General features: G+C 36.2%; 1 protein-coding gene across 6 annotated transcripts; it reads left to right on the top strand.

Moving 5' to 3' along the window:
- Positions 1-2,765: 2,765 nt before the first annotated feature.
- On the top strand, positions 2,766-10,283 carry LOC148198363 (uncharacterized). 6 transcript variants are annotated; one of them, XM_088116441.1, is made up of 6 exons: positions 2,766-3,145; positions 4,478-6,315; positions 6,414-6,636; positions 7,423-8,163; positions 9,083-9,275; positions 9,779-10,283. In XM_088116441.1, the coding sequence occupies exons 1-2, from the start codon at positions 3,124-3,126 to the stop codon at positions 5,137-5,139; spliced, it is 684 nt and encodes a 227-aa protein (XP_087972567.1). In that variant the 5' UTR covers positions 2,766-3,123; the 3' UTR covers positions 5,140-6,315; positions 6,414-6,636; positions 7,423-8,163; positions 9,083-9,275; positions 9,779-10,283. The 6 variants fall into 6 exon arrangements, with proteins under 6 accessions (XP_087972567.1, XP_087972563.1, XP_087972565.1 ...); XM_088116437.1 differs by having other exon boundaries at positions 2,767-6,315; positions 7,423-7,625; positions 7,971-8,163; XM_088116439.1 differs by having other exon boundaries at positions 2,767-6,315; positions 6,414-7,334.
- Positions 10,284-11,277: the final 994 nt, after the last annotated feature.

The raw sequence follows: 11,277 nt of genomic DNA on the forward strand, positions 1-11,277 counted from the left end.
TTACTATATCTAACTGCTAGTAGACCAAACATTATGCAAAGCGTATGTGTGTGTGCTAGGTACCAAGCTAATCCTAAGGAATCTCATTTAATTGCTGTCAAAAGGATTTTGAAATACCTTAAAGGAACTACATCTTTTGGACTTTGGTATCCTTCTGATGCTTCACCTAGTTTAATAGGTTATTCTTATGCAGATTATGGTGCTGTAAAATTGATAGGAAAAGTACTAGTGGAACTTGTCATTTTCTGGGTTGTTCTTTAGTATCTTGGCACTCAAAGAAACAAGCTTGTGTAGCCTTGTCTACCACTGAAGCTGAATACATTACTGCTGGCAATTGTTGTGCCCAAATCTTATGGATGAAATAGCAATTCGAGGACTTTGATATCTTCCTTGATCACATTCCTCTGAAATGTGAAAACACTAGTGTTATAAATCTAACCAAGAACCCCATAATGCACTCAAGAACAAAGCATATTGAGATTAGACATCATTTCTTAAGAGACAATATTCAAAAGGGAGATTGCTAAATAGAATACAATGATACTTTACATCAATTAGCTGGTATCTTTACAAAAGCACTGCCTAAAGATAGATTCTACGAGCTTAGAAGAGAGTTAGGAGTGTTAAATATGTCATAGGCTCAAGATTTCTGAAATTTTCACAATTCTCGTAAGCTTAGCATTTTTAATCGATTATCACACGAGAATAATCGATTACTTTTGGCTTTGGCAAAAGCCTTTAGTCGCAGATAATCGATTATCATAGAACAATCGATTATTCTCACTCAAACCCAAATTTGGACACTTATGAGCAGATAATCGATTATCTTCATCTATAATCGATTATCATACAATTTCTTGAAAGTGACTCTTTGAGCAGATAATCGATTATCACTTACAATAATCGATTATCACGCGACCAGTTTCAGAAATAGAGTCGTTGAAGCGAATCCTAACGGCTATAAACAACTCAAAACGGCTAGTTTCTTGATTTTTCTTATAAATAGCCTCCTATAATCGATTAATGGTCACTTCTTTGCACCCAGAACTCTACTGAATTCTAATATGAACCAATTTTCTTCATTTCTCTCAATTCTTTCCAAGTTTCCCTCTGTCCACTTCTTTCATGGCTAAATCAAGAAGAAACCGTAGGAGAACCACTGGTACATCTTCTTCTTCCAGACCTCGTCTTGCAACCATTGATGGGTGGACTTCGGATCAAGAAAAACATACGGATTATGTTCATTTCTGGCAAGAACGACGAATCATAGCGGTAAAGTTCATACGCCTTGATTTTTATCGATTTTATGGTTTTCAATTTCCATATCTGTTTGGTGCTCAAGGACTTACTCATCTCGTGGAGCCAAAGGGGTGCATCCACCCAGATCTCATTCATGTCTTCTACTTAAATCTGCGTTATCGTGACGGAATCATCACCACAAAAGTGAAAGGAGTTCCAATCATTTTGAATGATGACGTCTGGACGACTGTTGCTCAACTAACAATATGGGATGATGTTGTAAAAGTCCATCTTGGTGTCCCGGACTTCAATCGTCTCATTGCCTTTCAATCCTTTTTGCGACATCTTGAACAACAAATCAACCGTCGACATCCTTTTTGCGACATCCTGAACAACAAATCAACCGTCGGCAGCTGCTAGTTGGTGGATTCAAGGTTGAAGAAAGGATGATCCGCTACTTGATTGTGTGGCTTCTCTGTCCTCGTGCCACTAACCATGCTCAATGTTCAGAGCCAGATCTTCTACTCATGTACGGGATTTTAAATCACATACACATTGATTGGCCAGCGGTCACCTCCGACACCATGTTGAAGGCCAAGAAATATAATTCTTTTCATCTTCCATATGCACTTCTAATCTCTCGCATTTTAGAGTACAAAGGCATAAGTGTGGAAGGCGAACTCACTCAAGTCATTCAAGCAATTGGAACTAAGATTGGTGAGACAACATTTCACCAAATGGGATTTGTTGCTTGTGGCCGCGTGATCATTCACAAGGATGATGATCACTGATGAGTCAATATTTTCTTGACTTCACTTAGTTTATTGTGCTAGAATTAATTAGGGGATTGTGCTTAAATGTCCGGTATTTTTCCGTTTTTGCTAACTGTGCTTAATTTGACAAGAAATTCTTATTTTAACTAATTTGAATTCTATGAGACTAATTATTTGCATTATTAATTGTAGGAAATTGTTGGATAATATTTTGGGACTCAAAGAGAAATGCCACATCACTTACATATTTTTTTATATAAAATGGAAAAGGAGGTTGCACAAAGAAAAAAAAAGCAGCAACACGGCCCATGGCAATTCAATTTTGTTGCGGGTTTGGAAAAAGAGGGCTGCATGTCCAACAAAGAAGAAATGTCACGGTCTTGGCTTGGTCCAACAGCAGCTGGTTCAGGGGTGAGATTCAGCAAATTGAAAGCGGAGGCAGCCCAGTAGCACACGTCCAAGGAGAGTCCAGTAGAGCAGCAACATGTGGTGGCAACGTGAAGCACATCCAGGAGGTGTCACAGCTTGTGTTCAGCAACGTGCAGCAAGGCAAGAGGCCCGCAAAAATATGGGAGGTCCACAGATGGAATAAGAAAACGCTGATGATGGGCTTTAGGCGTGAGCAATTAATCTTGGAGAGGAGGGGTGTCACGGTCCAAAGGAGAGCTCCAGCACGTGAGGAGGGCGTTCATTCTTCATTAAAAGGGCAGCCCATGAGCAATGAATGGGGAGAATTGAAGTTGCACGGTGACATCTTGGGGAGACGCGGACAACATCAACACGGCCTGGTCCAACAAGCATGGGCTTCACGCTTCCAGTAGTTGATTCACGTCCAGCAGCTTGGCTTTGGAAAGAAAAGCAGCACACGGCCTGCACCATTAAAGTCTTCACACGGTCACAACCCATGAAAGGGGCGGTTACGAAAATGAGAGAAACACGTGGATGGGAGAGTGAATGGGAGCCAGCCGCCACCTTGGTAGGGAAGCATAGTGAAGAGGTGCTGCTACGGATGATGCAGAGAGCTTTCATTGATTTTTGAAGAGGAGACTTTTAATTTTTTTTGCTTGAGGATTGAGCACGTTGTTGTACAAAGCCGCCACCTACAGTAGGAATGACTTGGCTATTTTGGAGAGGTGCTATGAGTTTTCAATTAGAAATGGGTTACCTTCCTACAACAGCCACAACATAGGATTGTTTTCTTTTCTTTTCTTTTAAAGAAGTGGATGCACATGGACGGTGATGTCCAGTAGAATTTCATTTGCTTTCACGGCTGGAATATTTTTTGTTTAAGCACATTCATTTCCCTTCTTTTGCAGAGATTTTTAATTTGGGGTTATGATTTTTCTTGTTACGTTCTTGCATTTAAATTTCAGATTTTTATGCCTTACTTTCTTTATTTCTTGTCACTGCAACTTTTCATTGCCTTATTTTGTGATTACAGTTGTTTAGCTATTTAGCATGGTTAATCCTAAATTTTATTTTCTTGCATTAACTTGTGATTTTAAGTTTTAGGCTACATTGTTCATTTAATGTTTTAGCTTAAGTGTTGCATTTTAATAGTTCTAATTGTGTTTGGATATTTACCTTTTGCATTGTTCAGTTTACTTTTACAGTTCACTATGTTGTCTATTATGTTCGATTTACTATTTCCATTCATTATGATGTTTATTCTGTTCGGCTTCTTTATCTTCCTACATTTCAAAGTTTCTCCTTTGTTTTAGAGGTCGTTTGGTCTCAATGTAGAACCGTTCGGTCATCTGTAGGATCGTCGATCTTCATGCTTTGTTCATTTATTTCAGTGTTTTCAATTATGTTCGGTTGTATTTAATTTTCGGTTTCAATTTAGTTCATTTCTAATCACAAAAGCTCTTTCAAACCCCCCCACTACGTGTTTGACCTAAGTCTTGAACCACATTTGGTCCTTGAGAGACGACCTAGGAGTCACTTCCTAGCACTATACTGCATTCTTTAATGCACATCAAATTTGATGGGCCGCGACAGCCGCATCAAATTTTGGCGCCACTGCCGGGGACCAACGGTTCGGTCTTAGGTCTTTTGTTTTGTTAGTGTGTGTTGTGTTTTGTCTTGTGTTGTGAGAGTGATGTTCTATTTTGTGTGTGCGTTATTGTGTGTGTCGCATGTTTAATTGTGTTGTGTTTTGTTTGTTTCGTAATTTTTAGCATTTCCTTTCTACCTTCCCCCGTCTTATTCCATGTCTACCTATTTTGATTTTGTGAATACTACTTCTTCTGCCTGTGCCTATGTCTATGATTCTCCTTCTGCATCTAACTCTGATTACAGTCTTCATGTATATTCTACTGATTTCTATGTTGAGAACAATATGACTCATCCTCTAACTCCTGAGAGAGCTCCTTGTGAGCCGGTTTCACTTAATGAGGATGATGTTCATTGCGTTCTCACCTCTGGACTAATACATTTATTGCCTAAGTTTCATGGTTTTGTAGGTGAATGCCCACATAGACATTTGGAGGAATTCCACATAATTTGCTCTTCAATGAAGCCTCCACATTCATTACAAGGAGCAACAAGGGATTGGCTTTATTGTCTTCCTTTAGGGTGTATCACTTCTTGGGAAGATCTTAAGCGATTGTTCTTGGATGAATTATTTCTTGCTCAATATGGTTACAACAATAATCCTGGATGGAATGACACTAACTTGGGATGGCAAGGTACCCCACAACAACATCATTATCAAGAACCACCATTCCATAGTACTTGTATGCCTCCACCAGTCCAGCAATACCAAAGTCAGCAATATGATGCTCCTGCCCAAATAGCTCCTCAACCTTCTACTTTTGAGCCTACATTGGAGGAGTTACTAAGGCAGATGGCCATGCCGAACATTGAGTTCATGAAAGATACCAGAGCATCCATTCAAAGCTTGAATGATCAGATAGGGCAGATGGCTATTCAGCTCACTAAGGAACAGTCTCAAGTTTTAGAAGAATCACCATTTCAGACGGTTCAGATTCCTGATGATGTTAGTGCCACCCACACAAGAGATGGGGAGCAGAGTCATGTGCTTACTACTGTGTCGCCTAGTTTCCCACCTTCCTACGACTCTACTCTTGCACGTGAGGAGACTGATGAAGATTTTAAGGAATAGGCAGGTATAAGCAACAACTATGATCCCGGTAGACCATTTTCATCTTCCACCACTTTAGCCACCTTCAAGGAAGAAGAGGCAAACATACCTGAGCTTGATTATGTTACCAATAAGGAGTATTGGTAAAACCTGAAGATGTGTTTTGATGATGCTGCAACTTATAGATTTTGGATGTAGTAGGAAAATATTTAAAAAAAGCAACTTGTAGATTTTGAATGTAGTAGGAAAATGTTAAACACTGTAATTTTTACTAGTATAATCGATTATGGTTAAGCAATAATCGATTATCACAAGTCATACTTGAATAATCGATTATCACTTCATATAATCGATTATCACTTTTTTGAAAACTCTGTACACTACAAGAAAAATGTCATTTACATACGGATTATTATATACGAATTTTAATCTGTAGATAAAAATTCCATTATATACGGATTTTATATACGGATAAGTTAGATACGGATTTTTCCGTATATAATGAGAAAAAAATTTATATACAAATTTTCCGTATATAAAATCTATATGTAATGGTAATATCTTTTGGGGAAGATTTGTCAAAGATAAATCCATATATGAAATCTGTATGTAAGTAGTTATATACGGATTTTATAATAAATAATAAAAATAATTAAAAAGAAAACGTAAGAGTCAGAATCAATACTCCAAATTTCTCTTCGACTCCTTCTTCCCTCTCATCGAGCCATCGAGCCCCTCTTCTTCCTCACGAGCTCTTGTTCTTCCCTCTCATCGAACCATTTTTATCCATCCCTTCTTCTCTAGCCTCGATTGAAATCCTAACCTCCACTGCAAACGCCTCTTTCGTGTTTCCCTCTCCTTGAACCCTAGCCGCTACCACGTGCTCCATTACAAGGTTGAGGGGATGGGAGACCGCTCCACCAGTCATGCCTCCTCGTTGGCTCTCCCCTTGGAACCCTAACTCATTCTTAGACTCACGTGGAGATGACTGGAATGGTAGCGTCGAAGTCTCGTGCTTACTGACTAAAGCTTTCTCACTCACACTCTCTCACGGTCACTAGTAGAGAAGAAGAATGTCCCACACTAACTGTTCTTCTCGCTCACGCTCACTCAAAGAGAAGAAGTTCGTCCATTCTTCTCGTGTTCACTCACCTTGTTGGACATCATGCTCACTTGGGAGAGTTATTCGTTCAATCGGTAAGTTTCTTCGTTCAAACCTTCTTCTTTGCTCGTCCCCTAAATCCCTAAATCCTTAAGTCCATAAATCCCTCTCTTCTCTGTTGAGATTGATGCAGAATGGTCCGTTGTGGGGTTTGCGCAAAGATTCACCGAATATATTCGTTTGTTCTTGAATATGTAGTGTATTTTGATGAATAGAGCTTCTGAAATGTGAAAGACGGTGATGGACTTATTGCTAGGCCAAACCATGGAAGTGAGAGTGCAAAAGAAGAAGAGAAAGACCAGAGAGTGGGTCGCCGTTGATGCCAAGACCAAACCCCTCTTGGAGCTCCAGACGAGGTTAAATCACTTAGTTTTCTTCTTCATTACAATGTCCTATACTCTTATTTTCTGCTGTGAAACCTCAGACATTTGTCAACCATTATGCCAAGGAAATTGAAATTCCTACTTTGTATTTTGTATCATCAAATCTTATACTACATTTCATTGCTTTTTCTGTTTTGTTTTTCGTTGAAAGGGTAGGTAGTATGTTTTGGAAGTTAATTTTACCTCTAGTTGACGAATGTCTTCTTTATCTTTAAATGTGGAATGACAGGTGAAGTTTGCCTTAGACATTGTGGTCCTGTATTGTAGCTTTGCAACAGTTTGCTTCCCTACTTATCCTGTATTAGGTTCCTCCCTCTACATAGTTCATTGGTCTATCATGATCCCATTTCAATTTAATTGGCCATGGAGCTTTCTCATTCTAGTGTCTTCTAATTCTTAGTTCTGGTGCAAGTGTCTGGTTTGAAGTCCATCACATCTAAACATCTGGCATTGGCAAGTCAAGTAATTAGTTTCGTACATGTTATTATTCCTGGTTCAAACTCACTCACCTAAATGAAGTTTTTAATGTGTTTTCTCTGGGATGTATTAAGTTCTCTTAGGAGAAACCAATTAATGAGCAAAAGAAGTTTAGCCATGTTACTCCATTAATTTTAGCATTAGCGGATGAAGTGTCAACCCTTGGTTATCTTTCTTTAGAAGTCATTGAGCAGGTGAAACTTTTGTTGATTTGAACTTAGAATACAGATGTTCACTTCAATACTTAAGTATTTGTTGGTTTGATCATATATATATTTGCAGGTTGAAGGTGAGGACCAACGATTAAATGTTGTCAAAGCCAGTAAGATGAAACATTTGATGTTTAAGAGGCAAAATGAGCTTAAAGAATTTTACAGAGGATGCTTAGATTTTGGAAACGAGATACTCTTTGCATTTTTAACTTAGTCGTATTTTTGGGAAGACTTAAGCTCTAACCATGTCATCTTCAAATGACCACTAACCAGGTAGTAAATGTTGTATTTTCTCTTTGTTAATATTTCTTGTTCCACTTTTCAATATTTTTATTTGGTATATCATTGCTTCATAGTTACTGGAAGGGATGACTTTACCGTTGATGATGGCAAGTTTACATGAATCTCAACCACTGTCTTGGCTTTTGAATAATGATAATCATCAATTATTGTTACCAAATGACTTTTGAATAATTTTATTGATACAAGAATTGGATAAGATAACATTTGCTGCCGTGTTATAGTTTGAGAGCATTGGTTATGGTTTATTGCTTGTGTTTATGTTATGATTTATTGTGAGTGATTTTGAACTGACTTTGTGAGTTAATTTGGGAGAAGAATGTTTTGGATGGGGGGTCTAGAAGTGGCATTCTTTCTATATGGTCAGCTCAAGCAGGCGTGAGGAAGGTGTATGCAGTGGAAGCGACGAAGATGTCAGAACATGCCCGTGCACTAGTCAAAGCGAATAATCTCCAGAATGTAGTTGAGGTCATCGAGGGATAAATGGAGGATGTTACCTTGCTTTAGAAAGGTTAGAATTAATGAGATCTGTTTAGTTTGTTTGATATAACTTTTTTTTTCTGGTTCTTGTGTACATTAATGATTTCAAAAATGACATTTACTCTGTGTAACATATTCTATAGTTTTCAATGGAATTGGTTAGCTTCAAAATTCTTATTTCATAGTCATTATTCATTAGTCAACAAATATAGTGCCAAACTTGTCTCATGAATTAAATACAAAACTACTCAGTGCTTGTCTATTTACATTAGATTCATTGTCTTGGCATGTAGTGCGCACTATGCTCATTTCATCACATTGCCAATGGTGATAATTTACATGTATAAATAATTTGGTTGTTGCCTGATGGTGATAATTTACATGTATAAAAAGACTATCCCTAGATGGCATGTATACTCTATAAAAGGGAAAGCCATTGGTTTGTTCATGGCATTTTTATTGACTCTGGGATTAGTGTGGAACCTGTGGAAAATAGCTACTACTTTTTTTTTCATATATATATATATATATATATATAGATTTAAACACTTTTGGTATACACTACGAGACTTTAAAATTACATTTCTTATACATAGAAGATAAATAACAAAAATGTACTTTATTAAAGTGGAACTTTTATGTTTGATATAAAAAATATAGACTTGGGCTGAAAGAAAAATTAAGATAGAGTTAGACACTCATATAAAAACATTAAAAGTTAGCTAAGCTTATTTTACTATAAGACAATATTGTAAATTACGAAACTAAGATGAAAGATAATATTCTAAATGTTGAGATGTCCGAATAATTTTTCACTTTCTAGCATTATTAGTAAGAAGAAATAATTGTTTGATAACTTATTACTCTTTATATTGATAATCAGTGGAATATATAGCTTTGCTTTTTTTTCACTTACATTGTCTAGAACATGAGTTTTTGTTCAATGTTAGGTGCTTGCATTAAAGTATTTGCATTCCCTGCATGGGTTGAAATAGACACGTGGAAAGCTTGGTCTTGGTGCAAAGATGGTATTGATTGAGGAGAAATAGGTCCAGGGACTAAATAGGAAGTTGAAGTACGGGCTTGCTCTGGACATGCGGTGGAGAAAATGAAAGAGCTAATAAGTAAAAGTCAGGAAGACAGGTTAGTCTTTTCTTACCAGAATATCTTCCACTCATGGCCATTTTCTAATGCATGTAGAGTTGGATTTCTTCTAAGGTTATTTACCAGACCCATAAAAAATTTACCAAAACATATTTGATGGAATAATAGCATTAGTCTTGATTATAAATTATGGATTTATCTTTAATTTTGGATGGTTCGTTGTGCTTAAACATTTATTGGTTTGTGATATATATATTTTAAGTTATTTATCTTGTATTTATAATGACCATCCCACTATTTACTATCGTGGTGTTTTTGGATCAGTTGCTTTGCTAATATTTGAGACTTATTACTATAACACAAAATAGATTCAAATAAATTCTTTTGTTTGTGTGCAAGTGCACGTACTAAAACAAACCATAAATCTAAACTATTGGTTCCTGGCAACGCGTGTTACATGAAATCTTTTGAGATTGATCATGTATTGTTTATATGTAAGTTTTGAAAGACTTTTAATTTAATGCATGAATTTAAACATGCAGGTTATTAAGGAAACAATTGATTCCAATATTACAATAGAATACAAGTCAAACACAGTTGATGATTTACATATGAGGAAGCCAGATATTAGCAAAGCGAAGGAACTACTGATTTGGGAACACAAAATCCCACTTAATGATGAAATTGGATTCTGAATAAAGATGAAGGTAAAGGGATGAAATTTTCCTTTAGGAAGGAGATTTATTCTAATCTTCCATTTCAGGCTATGAAGGAAGTTAATTAGCTTTTAGAAATGTTACCTTTAGAAGTTTAATTGTATATTGATTTACAATATGAAAATCAAAGTTAATTAGCTTTTAAAAATGTTACCTTTAGCAGTTTAATTGTATATTGATTTACAATGTGAAAATCAACTAAGATACACGTGATTGTTAATTTATTTAGATGTTCATACTTAACTTCATCCATGTTTGTACACAGTTTGATATTATTCAAACTAAAAAAATATTCAATTGTGTATGTCTATTATGTTGTATTTTTAGGTAATTCATGATTGATTTATGTATTGCATTAGTTGTAAAAGCAATTTGATGGTTGTATTTATCTCTAGTCAGATATATAAAACTCCTAAAAGCAATTTGGTGGTTGTATTTATCTTTACTCAGATATATAAAACTCCTAAAAGCAATTTGGTGGTGTAATCTAGGATTACCTAATTTTTTTTTTAAAAAACTATAGTTATATACGGATATTACATACGGATTTATCCGTACATAATTATATACGGATATTATATACGGATAAATCCGTATATAATTTAGCTACGATAGTTTTATATACGGATTTTTATCCGTATGTAAGCCGTATATAACTAAGTGTTATATACGGATTTTGGACCTTATATACGGATTTTGGTTGTATGTAATTCAATTTTTTCTTGTAGTGGTAATGGACTTGAATAATCGATTATCACTTACAATAATCGATTATTCATGGCAGTTGGGAGCTGACCTTTGGCATTCAGTGTACTTGGCTATATAATTTGATTTGGAGAAATCAGAAGAGAATTTTTTTTGAACTGAGAAAGCTTAGAACACTGTGTGTCAAAGGAACGTTCTTAGAGAGCTTTTTGTTCATTGTTCCCTTGCTTGGTCTTGTGAAAGGAGAGGCTCGCGTATCGTGTGTCGATAGTCGGAACAGACTCTCTTCAAGTTAGCAAGGTACTCTGCCTGGTCTTGTGTAAGGAGAAGCTTGCGAATCGTTGGTCGATTGCCGGAGCGGTTCTCTTCAAGTTGGTAGAGTGGTTCTTTTCGTTTTATTCCTGTTCATTTGATTGTAATCTGTTAAACCATTTTTAGTGGAACTGTTAATCACTATTTATAGTGATTAACGACTGGACGTAGATTCTATTGAATCGAACCAGGATAAAAATATCTGTGTGATTTTTCTATTCCCTACACTCATTATTTTACGTATATCAACTGTTTGATTAATTTTCTGAAAGAAAATTATTTTTACTGAAAGGACCAAATTATTTTTA

The sequence above is a fragment of the Vigna umbellata genome, chromosome 5 (assembly GCF_029865625.1).
Source record: "Vigna umbellata cultivar VRB3 chromosome 5, Vumbellata_1.0, whole genome shotgun sequence".
NCBI lineage: Eukaryota > Viridiplantae > Streptophyta > Magnoliopsida > Fabales > Fabaceae > Vigna > Vigna umbellata.

Coding starts and splice junctions, on each gene's coding strand:
- LOC148198363 (XM_088116439.1), top strand. CDS start 4,225: ATGTCTACCTATTTTGATTTTGTGAATACTACTTCTTCTGCCTGTGCC.